The sequence below is a fragment of the Symsagittifera roscoffensis genome, chromosome 3 (assembly GCF_963678635.1).
Source record: "Symsagittifera roscoffensis chromosome 3, txSymRosc1.1, whole genome shotgun sequence".
NCBI lineage: Eukaryota > Metazoa > Xenacoelomorpha > Acoela > Convolutidae > Symsagittifera > Symsagittifera roscoffensis.
In genome coordinates this window covers 29,708,384-29,722,125 of record NC_087064.1, presented here as the reverse complement: position 1 = coordinate 29,722,125, position 13,742 = coordinate 29,708,384, and the positions used below count along the sequence as shown (strand labels likewise).

At 39.7% G+C, this 13,742-nt stretch overlaps 1 protein-coding gene across 1 annotated transcript; it reads left to right on the top strand.

Moving 5' to 3' along the window:
- Window positions 1-1,294: 1,294 nt before the first annotated feature.
- On the top strand, window positions 1,295-3,513 carry LOC134841655 (pyridine nucleotide-disulfide oxidoreductase domain-containing protein 1-like). Its single transcript, XM_063857689.1, has 2 exons — window positions 1,295-1,706; window positions 2,435-3,513. The coding sequence occupies exons 1-2, from the start codon at window positions 1,310-1,312 to the stop codon at window positions 3,511-3,513; spliced, it is 1,476 nt and encodes a 491-aa protein (XP_063713759.1). The 5' UTR covers window positions 1,295-1,309.
- Window positions 3,514-13,742: the final 10,229 nt, after the last annotated feature.

Below are 13,742 nucleotides of genomic sequence, written 5' to 3'. Positions count from 1 at the left end.
ATACCCTTGCGATAAGCAAAGGCATTGCAATCGGGTACTATTTTTCCCCGTAAATAATTTTGTTCACTGGAGTCTTTTCATCTGGGCACATTTCGTATAAGCCTCTATTAGCAATATTTTTAGCGCAACAAATTTATATTGCGCTTGTTGACATTTTAAATATCTGTCCAGCTCTAAATTTTGTTTTGATGTTGGTTGCACTTTTACCAGCTCGATTTGTTAAAACTTCTTTTTTACTTTTACTTTTTGGTTTTTTCCCTCTTTTTGTGGCTCAACAGCTTTTGACCTATATTATATCGGCTTAGTGGCGTCTTATGGTTTCATTGACGAGCGAATAAAGTAAATTTGTGCGTGTAAGGTTGTGTTTTTAGAGTGAGGGAGACTTATTTTCTATAAATTTTGTTGAATTTTCTTCTGGCTTGTTGGGTTTCTGCCAAGGTAATTTCGGCTTTGTTACTGCTTGGTAAGTTTTCTTTCGATGCTAATTTTACATTCTATAGTCTTGACATGTTTTTTTTTTTACAAAACTAGACTTATTCATTTGATAGATTTAGTTTTTTTTTTATTTGCGGCTTTTTGTTTTTTATCGCAAATGATGCGAAGCGCAGCTTCGCCTCTGTTTGTGCTTTTTTGCGCCTTCTTGACAACAAAAAAGCCTAAAAATAACCAAAACAAAACCAGCAAAAATGTAATCAATAAATTTTTTGATAACCATTTTCAAATATGTGCATTCTACTCTTACTACCTTATTTACTTATTTTCTAGGCTTTCGTTCAGATCTGCTTATAGCCGAAGAACAAAATACATCACAAATTGTAAAATAAGATTTTTTGGTTGGAATTTTCTGTGCTACTTGCACAGCAATCGGCTATCCTTGTTTTGTAATTGCGCACGTTTGCGGATACAAATATCAAATTTTTATGAAAAATTAATAAACATTTCCAGCACTAATGAAGGATAATTTAACCATCCTTTTTAATTTTTTTAATTGGCCCCCGGCCTGCTCAGTGGAGAACCAACCGTGGGGGAGGGTTTAACCATCCTCTTTTCTCCGTCATATTTCAGCAAAAACCTTGACGAATTTTTCTGAACATCGAAAAAAAATCACTACAATTATCTTTTCGGAATGCTATTCATGACTGAATGTACTTGAGTGGAGTACACACTGGATACTCTGCCAGTTTTCTGCTGCGGTTTAGCTAAAATCTTTCAAAAAAAATCAAAAAACAAAATTCAGTAGGCTTTAGAGATCAAGAGAAACCTAGTTATCTGGTGAGTGGATATTTCCAGAAGTCATGTCGTTTTTTTGATGACTGCAATCCAATACGATGTAATTGTAATTGGAGGCGGTATTGCCGGAGTTACGTGTGTCGAATCCTTGCTTCTCCTAAACCCAAACATATCAGTTGCACTTATCAGCTGCACACCTTGTGTGAAATGCACCACAAATATTGTCGCTCTTGGACACTTAATGGAAAAGTTTGATGTCATAGAACAAGATGAAAGCGAATTTATTCAACGGTTTCCAACTGTCAAATTTATTCACGGAGAAGCAGTTCGGTTTTACAGTGAGAAACATGAAGTAGAGTATCGGAGAGTTCCCAGTTCTCCAGATGAATCAGTTGATGTTTCGACAATGGTCTATAAAAAGTTATGCGTTTGCACGGGAGGAGAACCGAATGTCGTTGCACCCAATCTTGACTCAGGTTGGTTTCAATATATAAAATTTTTAAGCTTTTCTCGTGGAATACAAGCGTGAAGCGTTTTTGGCCTGTTTTTTCAAAGATTTGGCTTCGGCGCGGAAATTTTGTTCAAAACAAGGTCTCTTTAGTGCTCTGGGATAGGTCAAAAAAATCAATTTGGTTGACCAAAAAAAAGGTAGATAAAATTTTCGTTTTTTTTTTTGAAATTCCACCCCCCCCCCCCCCGAGTTGTTTTCTGAGTTCGACGAGCAAATGAACAGTTTTTGACACGTTTTTGTCGTTCTTTTTTCACGTTTTGTCGAGTTTTAAATTTTAGATGAAACTAAATGGAAGGACTTAGCCGGGTCGAAAATTGAGACAAAAAAAATCAATGGCGTAAATTAGCCAGTATATCATAACTAGTTTTAGAGGTGTTTTGCTGAGGAAACATCCTGGCAAATAATATAAGGAATTTGAACTTAGGGGCTCAGTTTTGTTCTATGGGAAGCGGATGAGCTTGACTGACTCTTTATCCCGCCGAAAAATAACAGACAGGATTGAAAGAGTTAATTCGTCCGGCGTTGAAAAACGGTCATATCTGTTTTGACGACACCGACCATAAAAGTTGCCTTTCTGGTTCAAAGAAACCAATCAATTGCCTTTCTTTGAATAGCTGCGAGCTATGTTCGGATTTTTTTTCTATTGTAATGGAGTCTCTAAATAATCTGCCCAAAATATAGTTATTGTTTCAGTGATTTCAATTCGCGACACCGATAGTGTGCAAATCCTCCAGGAAAAATTGCGCAAGGCGAAACACGTGGCAGTTCTGGGCAACGGAGGAATAGCGAACGAGTTCATCTGCGAAGTAGAAGATTGTGACGTCACATGGATCATTAAAGATAACTTCATTAACAGTGCCTTTCTGGATCCAGGGGCGTCTGAGTTTTTGATTAACCAGATCAAAACAGTCAAGCCGAAAGGCGAACAAAAGTACTTGAAGAGATGGCAATATGAAAGCAACAGTAAAAGTTCAGTAGACGCAACTAAATTAGAAGAAAAAACAGGTCCAGCTTTAGGTCCCGATTGGCATAAAAATTTAGATTTAAAAGGCCTTGGGTCGAAAGAAAATGTAAATATACAATACAGTACTACGATTCAGTCGATTGAAGAAACGAGTGATTCCTCGAGCAATAAAAAAGAGCTAAAAATTGTTTTGACAAACGGCCATGAGTTCGGTTGTGACTTTCTAGTAAGCGCAACTGGTGTAAACCCGGCTACTGGTTTTTTCGAGGGTCAAAAAGTCAAACTAGGTGAAGATAGTGGAATCGAAGTGAATGAATCATTTGAAACAAGCATTGCAGATGTCTACGCAGCTGGCGATTGCTGCACACCTGGTTGGGAAATAGCTCCTCATTGGGTGCACATGCGGCTATGGACTCAAGCGAAGCAGATGGGAACTTGTGTTGCTCGAAGTATAACGGCGTGTCTGCAGAATGAACCCAAGTTACCGCTTGACATTTGCTTTGAGGTGTTCACGCATGTCACCACATTTTTCGGCTATAAAGTCATTATGCTTGGAAACTTTAACGCAAAAGGCTTGGATAAAAATAAATGCGAAATTTTGTTCAGATGTACGAAAAATATGGAATATATAAAAGTTATTTTACACGAGGACAAATTGTGTGGTGCTATTTTGATCGGAGAGACTGATTACGAAGAGACCTTTGAGAACTTGATTCTGAATCAGTTTGATTTGGGTTTCATCAAAGATGGTCTATTAGATCCAGATGTAGATATTGAAGATTATTTTGATTACTTGTTTTCCTGTTAGATTGAGAGATCTTTAGGCGATTTGATCTTTGGGCAAATGACTGGGACTGGTTAAATCAAGTTGTAATCATAGGGTCAAATAAATTTGATTCTTTTTGACCTTGTCAATGCGACTTAAAACTTCATCAATTATCATTTTTTTTTCTTCGAATTTTTACCGGAGTTTGTGTTACTATACGAGGCGGAATTTTCCTAGCCAAAATAGCATACTTCCGTACTAAATATCATGTTATATGTCTTTTTACAGCTCAGAGATGCGGTTCAATTTGTGGAAATATTTCTTGTCAAACGAAACTAAACGAAGTCATTTGAGCTAAAACTGCTCATCCTGACGTCGGAAAGCCAATTTTTGCTCGATTCGAAAAACGCGCTTTTTTCCAGGTTCAACTCTTTGACACTTCCTGAAGTTAAATTTATTGCTCCTTCGTGTTAACGATTCCTAACAAATTACAAAAATTGCTCACCATATTTCTGGGATTTTTCAGGAAATAGTTGTTCTCTCTTAATTTTGATTTCGCGGTTCGAGTTTGCATTAATTGTTTTAGCTCAATTTCATTACGCTCTCCAATGAAGTGAAAATCTCGCGAAAAAAGAAGGGTTTCAAAATGGGACTAATTTTCAGCATGCATCCAACTTTTTGATCCCCGGCGATGTATTTAATTTCCAAACACTTTGGTACTAGTTGACTTTAGTGAGCAGGGTTGGCAAATTGTATGTTATTTTTGAAATTAACAAACTAACAGTTATTTATTTAAAAAAATGTTATTCATGTTAATTTGTTAGATACTTCAGCACATCAAGACCCATTAAGTTTCAAGACCCATTAAGTTTCTGTTATTACGCTAGCGATTTGCAAGCGTTATCAAACAGGAGTATAGTTTTTTTCGGGTTAACAGCTAGTTGAACAAAATTAGTTGAATCAGTTAGCTTGGCTGTTCTGAAAGCAACAGAACAGAATGCCTGTCAGCAGATTTTTTTGAGCATGTCAGCTTTTGAAATGGCTTTTTCTTTCGAACTTTTTTTGTTGTTTGTAAATCAACTCTTGTTCTTAGTTTTTTTTTCCGCTCTTTTTTCACTTAAAAGGATTTTTTCGGCTCAAATGGTTTCGGCTGATCCATCTCTGTTTAGTAGTCGTTTGAAGCACCAAAGTTTTTGAATGGCTTTTGTGCTCACAAAAAGCATATGAGGGTAAAACGTAAGGTTTTTTTTCAACTCAATATGTTTGATATCTCAATATTGATTTTTTTTCGGCTCAACAGTCAGTCGTCTTCTACCCTTATTTTGTCTGCTCAGTATCCGTTTAATGACAATGTTTAATTTCTGATTTAAATCTGGCAGTTTTGCCTGTCAGTATTTTTTCCTAAATTTACCCGCATTTCAGACAAACGTTAAGAAAGTTTTCAAAACGTGAATTTTTTAAATGATGTTTCAACTTTTTTTTTCGACCCAATTTACGTCCTGTTTTTTTTTGGGCTAGCTTCCTAGCCTTTTTTGTTGCATAGCAAGTGGTGCGAAGCTCCGCTTTGCCTCTGTGTTCCATGGTATTACTACATGGTTGAATTATTTAACCCAGGCCAAGCAACAAAATTGGGAATTTAAAAGCGTCTTTTTTCAATTTGGGTTAACCTTAGACAAAAAGTCAAAAGGGCAAACATTGCTAAGAAGTAATATTTTTTATTTATTTACCAGAATTTATATCGTGCATTTTTTTTCATGGTTGAAAAAACTATCAGGTTGATTGTTGAAAAAAATTATCGAATAGAGAATTAGGTAACCAACAAAGCTAAATTTATAATCCCGAAAAAATTTGTTAAACATTAGTTTTTGAGAGAAAGAAATAGCATATTTTGTACTGAAATGGACTTTTTCAGCTCTAACTTTCATAAAACGTAGATGAATCTGAATGTTTAACACTTGCGAGAGCAAATGAGTTGTTATCGGAACTAAGCTTTTTTTCTGTTAAACAACTTTTACAAAGCTGTAAGAAATTGAGTTTGCTTTGTTTTTGAACCTTTATCACTTCTAGTCTCATCCCTACTTGGTACAGAGGTTGCTTTGGTTCAAGACTCGGTCGGATCATATTTTTCCAGCAGTTATGAAATTGGATTTTTTCACGGGAAAAGTTGAATTTGTCTGCTTGTTTTATGTTGTCGACTGTTGGCTCATCATGTATTTTTCTTTATGTCGACTTTGTTGTGTCATTGTGTACTTTTCCTTGAAGATAAAATGTAAATAAATTGATTCTGTAATTTGTAAATGTGTTAAGACTGACTGATTTTTTTTTCGCTCAAAAGCTTTATTCGGCCTACATAGAGTTTCAGCTAATATTTTAATGGATATGTCATTTTATTTGTCTTTTGAGGGAGATTTTCAAAAATAATTCGATTGCGGTGTAAAAATGAAAGTTTTGCTGAGCAAGATCTCCTGGGAATTTTGAAACTGATTGCCTTTTGTGCCGCACTCTCGTATCCTGTAAGACCTACAAAAACCTGCTTCAATATCTGTAAATTATCGGCAATTTAACAGATAATATAAAGAATAAGTAATATCTGAAACAATGGGTTAAACATATTTTGGTTAACATTTTTAGCAATACGGTTTCCAACAATCTCAAAAATCTAAAAACATTTTTGATGGCAAACTGACCTTAATCGGACAAACCAGTAGTTTTCAAGGCTTTTTGTCTAAGAAAATCTAATTTTAGCTTTTTCACTTTCGCGCTATAATGGCGTCATTAATTTAAGATTAATTTAAGCGCGAACATCTTCCGCGCCCAAAGAAGCGAAAACGGGTGCAAGTTTTACGGCCGGTCGAGTTAGCTCCCCGGAGCGGGTGGTAACTACGCTACGGCGGATCGGGCTATGTTGCCTTTTCCGTAATTAAGGGTTTCTATCCGAGCCAGAGGGTAGTGTCCCCTTGGGCTGCCTTCGTCAACAATCCACACTAAATCCCCTGTTTTTAAAATAACGTCACTATCGAAGTGCCACTTACTGCGTTTATTCAGCGCTGGCACATAATCTCGCAGCCAACGACTCCAAATTGCGTTGGCGTAGCTTTGCGCTCGGATATATTGCTTTCGGTGGTCGAAGTGCTCCTGGAAAGAGAGAGAAGGGAAGCTAGTACCATTTCGGCCTAACAAAAAATGATTAGGAGTTAACCCCTCGAAACCATTCGGACTTGCACCTACTGATGTTATAGGTCGAGCGTTCAGTGATTGTTCTACGAAACAGAAAGTTGTTTCAAGGACTTCGGGAGTGGGCTTTCTACTTCCTATTATTGCGTAGAATACCCTTTTAGAACACCGAACGAGACGTTCCCAAGAACCACCGTGATGCGGGGCTGCCGGGGGGTTAAATTTCCACTTAATACCCTTTTTCGCCAGCTCTGGGGGTGCTTGTCCGTTCCACGACTGAATACAATTTAAGATTTCTTTCTCGGCTCCCACAAAATTTGTGCCGTTATCAGACCAAATGACTGATGGAGTGCCGCGACGGGCAATGAATATTTCGATTCCCATTACACACGAACTCGTGTCCATGGATGAGACAATCTCAATATGTACAGCTCTTGTGGTCATACATGTAAAAAGGAAGCACCATCGTTTTTCGGAACTTCTCCTGGTTGAGACGTAAAAGGGTCCAAAATAATCAACACCACAGTTTGTGAAGGGAGGCTGGCGGTAACCAAGCCTTTCAACTGGAAGCTCTGCCATCATAGGTGTGACAGTTTTGGCTTTGCGCTTCCTAGATATAAGGCAGTGGACTTCAATGGAATTTAATAAAGAGCGAAGGTTCAAGATTGCGAACTCTAAGTGAATTACAGCTCGCAGATAGTCTAAGAACTGGTGCTGATAGCGACAATGAATATCACTTACGAACAATTTCACTAGAGTTTGCCTTCCATCAATGATTATGGTGTTTTGTGTCAGATTCAGTTTCAACTAGGCGGCTAATTCGCTCAGTTGAACGAATGAGGAATGCAGGACCCATAAACGGTGCATATTGTGCGATACGACTAGACTTTTTGACGGTTTTGTCACAGGACAGGAGTAAATATTCCGCTTCAAAAGATTCCTTTTGGGAAATCAACAAAAGTCGTTGTTTGGCGGTTTCTAATTCAACCGGATCGGTTATTTCCTTGACTTTAGTGCGGTAGTGCCGGTGTTTCGGACTAAGTCTGAGCATGAAGGCAACCACTCGCTGGAGTTTACGAAACGATCTGAAATCTTCCCATGCAAATAAAATGGGTTGTTTTTGTTTTTGTGCAACGTTTGAAAAATTAGAGATCTGTTCTAAACCTTCATTAGGGTCACAAGTGGGACTAGCCAGGCGGATTTTCTAACGTACTTCTATGCTCGGCTTGAAAGGCCACTCCCCACTTTTCAGCAAACTTGGCCCGTTTACCCAGCAGCTTGTTTTTAAGGACGCTGAGATTCCTCTTATTCCCGTGTCAGCAGGGTTGTCTCCACTTAAGACGTGAAACCACTGGTCTACGGTCGTACTTTCCAGAATCTCTCGAATCCGGTTTGCCACGAACGTGGGTTGCTTACTACCTGAGTTTAACCACTGGAGTACAGTGGTGCTGTCAGTCCACATGAACGTGTTTGACACAGGAATGGTTAGAGCTTTGAGGACATCTTCCTTCAAGCGGGTAGCGAGTAACGCGGCTTGCAGTTCAAGCTTCGGGATGGAAAGCGCTTTCATGGGCGCGACTCTTGCTTTTCCAAAGACGAAGGCAACTTGTGTTTTGAGTGAAGTTTTCACACGGGCGCGAAGAAAAGCTACAGCACAAAAAACTTCTTCTGAGCTGTCACCGAACATGTGTAACTCAACCCAATCGACTGGTGCGGAGAAGTAGCTGCGCTTTATACTCATTTTTCCTAGAGATGGCAAACCAGAGTGCCAGGCAAGAAATTTTGTCTTGATATCAACGGGTAGCTCATCATCCCATTGTTGGCCATGAATGCGCCAGATTTCTTTCAACAAAAATCGCGCTCTTACGGTATAGGGCGCTACGAGACCTATGGGGTCGAAAACGGAAGAAACAAAACTTAACACTGTTCGCTGTGTTATCGATCTTTTAAGTTCACGGTTGACACCACGGCTTACGACCAAAGTGTCGTCGATATGGTCCCACTTCAGACCAAGAACATGAGAAGAATTATCCCCACAAGTTACAAAATTTTTACTTTTCCTATTGCGGCGCGCTTTGGGGCGGGTTCAACTATTTATTAATTTAGTTACGTTACTTATGAACTTAGTTAATTTAAAACCACCTAGAGCTAACAGAGTAATCAACTCTTGACTCATTTTAAATGCAACATCAGGGTCCTCAAAGGAGTCTAGGTAGTATAAAATTCTCTAGAACTGCGGACGCTGCGTCAGGGAACATCGCCTGATTATCCATAGCAGTCCGTTGCAATGCATAATTTGCACACGTTGGCGAATCTCTCGCTCCAAAGATATGTCTGGTGTACTGGTGTACAACCACATCGGCTGTGGGGTCGTCCCGCCACAGAAAACGAAGAGATGGTTGGTCCTCTGGAAGGACGCCGACTTGTAGGAACATCCCTTCAATGTCAGCCGATACGGCAAAATGATGTTGACGAAAACGGAGGATAACGAATAGAAGGTTTTGCAGTAGGTCGGGTCCTACTAGCAACGATTTGATAGCACGTACCGTGGAATTTAGACGCTCCGTTAAGGACACGCCTCACTTTACCAGGTTTGTTTGGGTTCACCACGGGATGGCGCGGAAGATACCACTCGCGTATGCTGCGGTTCGAAAAATTATGGGGAGGAACTTGAATCACGTATCGTTTACTCAAATCATCTTCAATAGTTTTTGAGTATTGATCCCTTAAGTGAGGGTCTTTCGCTAAACGTTTTTCCAACGATTTTAACTGAACCAAAGAGGAATAATAATTGTCTGGTAACATGATAGATTCTTCTGCCCAAAGCATACCTACAGCGTATCTTGATCCATCATGGACGGTGGAGGAATCAAGCATTTTAGCCGCCGTTTTGTCCTCGGCTGAACGGGAGTCGACCTGTTTGTAGGCTCCGTAGGACTCTATTTCATACCAGCGTTTGATTTGACAAGCTAGTTCGGTATCATCCGTATTGCACTTGAAACAAGTAAAAAGGAAACCAGTAGATGTCGGTATTGGGCCGCTCAAGACCCAGCCTATTTGAAGGCGAACCGCGACGGGCGAAGTGTTTGGATCGGCCTCATTCATGAAATACTCCTCAGGCCGAATAGCATGGAAGGAGTCTTGACCAATTATTAAGTCTACATCGGCGTAGCTATACACAATTGGTTTGATTGGAGCAAGGTACGGATACTTGCTCTGTAATGCAGGGATGTTGACGGTATCGGTATCGACTTTAAGTTCATCCTTGACAAATGCGGTTAATTCGAATATGTATTCGAATCCATCGAAGTTAGAAGATACCTTCATCTGAACTTATTTCGTTTTAACAACAGTCGTTGTGTTAATACCATTTACTGTGAGATCCAAGTCTCTTCCTGAAAGATTCAGACATTTGACTAATTTAGCCAATATCCAAGAATGACTAGATGCTGAGTCACACAATGTTAAACAATCAGCACTCTGGAAATCGGTGGAAACTTGGAGCTTGATTATGGGCAGTAACCCTTTCGATGTTATGATTGATAATTGGTCGTTCGAGATTGCGCAACTTACATCCAACGGAACGGGATTAATGTCTGCATGATTCGAAGTTGCGTTTGGTATATTCTTGCTGAATGATTTTCGATCAGCGTTTGTGCTCGCTTTATCCGGCTCTGCATTAGATCTTGTTTGACCAGCGTTGGGTCTTGTATGGCTATCATTTTTGTCCGGATTTCGACTAGGAAAAACACGTTCAGCACCATGGAGAAGTGCACTATGGGTGCTAGTCCAACCTGGTTTGGTGCATTTCTTTGCTCTGGGACATTGCCGGAATGCGTGGTTCCCTTGTAAGCACGAGAAGCAAAATTTGATTTCCGCAGAGAATTTCGCACGTTGTGTTGGGGTTTTCTCCTTAAACACAGAGCAGTTCCACAAGGCATGTTTGCCCTTGCAGAGGATACAAGAAGGATATTCAAACTTTTTCTCAACTGTACTTGTAGAGGCTAAAACTCTCGTTACAGCTTTAGTTTTGGATGGCTCTTCAACTTTGGGCTTTCCAGGCTTATTTTTCATTTGCTCATGAGCTTCTGCTTTATCTTTTAACCAATTGTGAAAGTCAATTAGGTTGGGGCGTGACCAATTACGTTTCACGACAAAAGTGACCACGATTCTCTCATGTTTTGTTGGAGTTTTCGAAAGAGCTTGGTTTAACAAAAAGACGCTTTTCAAATCTTCTTCATAATCAAGAGATCTAAAGACAGCCCTAGTGGCTGTCTTTAGATCTCTTGATTATGAAGAAGATTTGAAAAGCGTCTCTTTGTTAAATCAAGCCCTTTCGAAAATTCCTCTTCGAAAATTCCACTTCGACTTGAAATGGTCATCGAGAAGCTAATGATGTTCTCAGAGTTGTGCATTCGAAGCTGCGGGAAACTGGACAACTTATCAAGGTGGGCCGTAATTACGTTTTTTGGCTGGCCAAACTTTATTTCTAGAGTTTTTAGAGCGTCCTTATACATTCTTCCACTGTATGCGAACTCTGCTATGGCTGATTTAGCTTTTACCGTGAATAATGTTTTTAAATAAGTTAACTTCACATCATCGCTTAGGGACGCTGCGTCTACGGTACTGCAAAATTGGCCAAACCATTCGTGCCATTGGAGCGGGTTGCCATCGTGCTCTGCCAGCTTCCATTCTGGAAGGGGATCCTTCTTTGCGACTGACAGAGCTTGGACTAAGTCATTCAGTGTCACGGCTTGCGGTTGGGGAGCTGGTTGCAACGAGGGCAATGTGTTGCTAGGATCAGCTGCAAAAGGTTGCTGCTGATATGTGTACGTGTTTTCAGCTGATGCGTCGTGATTGGGAAACCCATAGTAAACGGTACTACCACTTGATACGTGCGGGAATTGTTGCTGAGATATTGGCGTTACGGATGAAAAAACACCAACTGATGGGTTCGTGTTGCCATCACTTGTTACCCCAGTGATACATTGGGCGACTGCGGGTGTCCACTGGGACATTCGTGGCACATTGGGCTGACTAATAACGGCAGACTGTCCGCTAAACGGATTGTTCACTGAAGCAGGGTTGCTATACACGTTATGTGATAGCAAGTTTTGATTTCTGCAGATTAAATTTGCAGGTGTTTGTGACAAAATGGCATGGGGGTGTATCCAGAGTATTGATTGGAGATGGCGGGCATGTTTCAAACAACTCGAGAATCGTTATTAAAGTTGTTGACGGGGATATGTTGAAAGGAAGACGAAGGATGAGGTACAGAGAAGTAACAGCATACCGGAGTAATGGTAGCTGCTGTTACAGCTGGATTAAAAAATGACGATGTATTGTTTTTGCAAAGTGTAGCGTTATTTGAAATAAGCAATGACTGCGTTTCGTGCTCAGGATTAGTGGATACAGCGTGCTTGATTCCATCGCCATCAAGGGATAACATTGTTGATCACAATCAAAAGTCTGATTCGGCAACGATCGCCGAGGTGAAGCTCCCGCTGTGGACACATGTGTTGATGCGAACCACTTTCTATATTTATACAAGTTTCAAACTTTGAAGAAGACGGAACTACCTCGGGTCCTTTTTGGTTTTCTAATGCATGATTAACCCAATCGTTTACCGTGTCAGAACGACGATCAGCCGAAGACGCCAGCTCGAGATGCTGATCGGTTTCAGACTCCTTGAGGTATTCAGTTTCAACCTTTTTTGCTTCAGCTACTTTAATACGATTTTCTTCGCTTAATCGTTCCATTTCAAGCCGACTTTTTTCGATTCGTAAACGATATTCTTGCTCTTTACGGTCATTTTCAAATTTAATTTCTTGTTGTTTTCGTTCCATCTCAATCAGATGCTGTTGCTCTTCGATGATGGCTTCCTGTTGTTTCAGTCTTAAGGTTGCTTCATGTTGTTTTTCCAACTCTTCTCGCTTCATCTTCGCTAGGAGCAGTTCTTTGCGGCGCTCACTGGGGGTCAATGGTGTCATTGAGCTTTGCTTACTCGACCCGGATTTTGCCGATTTTGATGAAAATTTTGATCGACTAGTTTCACTGACGCAGACCTCTGAAACTTGATTAGATTCCATATGAGCGCGAGCCTTACCAGTTACTTCATCGTTAACTTTAACTATCCTATCCCACCATGCAGCCAACTCCGTTAATAATTTGCTACGTTTATCGGTTTTATTAGCTAATATCACAAGTTCATCATTTTTAGCTATTGCTTTTTCGAGAATACTCTTGCAAGATTTAATTAAGGCGTTTATTTTTGTTTTCCGAATTGGTCCCTCTAAACTCTCAGTTATGCGACTGTGAACTACGGAAAGCTCATTTTCTAGTGATGTCCGACCATTCATCAATCGTCGATATTTTAACTCAATTTGTTCTGTCATTTTGATTACTTGTAAACTTGTTCACTTCTACTCAGCCGCTCAACTGCTCAGTTTGAGAGAAAAAAGGGAATAATTAATTTAAGACCTTAACTTTAGTATTAATAAATTATATTATGACTCATTAAACAATATCACACATTAGAGAAGCACTTTATTTAACTCCTAGTTGCTGCTCAGCATTTCTTCTGTTTCGATTAGCTTGCCGCTTGCGTTTTCCTGGCTAAGAAGTGTTTTTCTTTGAAATAATATACTTCAAATTCTTGCTATAACGCCTAAGGATTGTAAATGTTTTCAGTTCTAGAGAGGGATCCTGGTGTAGTTCTAAGTATTTTTGCCCTAACTCAGTGAGGTTCTGCTTCCTTCTAGATATCAGGTCTGTTACTATTTTAATAACTAATATACCTGACTCTTTCAACTTACTATATATCTTCCGTGCCTACACTTTTACAGTAAACGATTGCATAAATATTACGTTTATAGTTTAAAAGAATCTTCTTAAGCTGTTTAGGAGTTAGTGCGTTAAAGTTATTACTATGGTGTCGACTAATAGAGTTATTAACGGCGTCGTGCCAAATAACAATGTCGGTTCGGTTTAAGAGATAGTGATCAAGTTGATACTGACAAGTTTTACGGACGTTTACGGCGTTATGGTTGAAACTTAACCCGGGAATGGCTAAGCACGATTGAGTTACACGCTTTTGC

Bases quoted from the DNA above. Each gene is read 5' to 3' on its own strand.
- LOC134841655 (XM_063857689.1), top strand. From the start codon at position 1,310: ATGACTGCAATCCAATACGATGTAATTGTAATTGGAGGCGGTATTGCC. The intron at 1,707-2,434 runs GTTGGTTTCAAT...TTATTGTTTCAG, and splicing joins TGCACCCAATCTTGACTCAG to TGATTTCAATTCGCGACACC.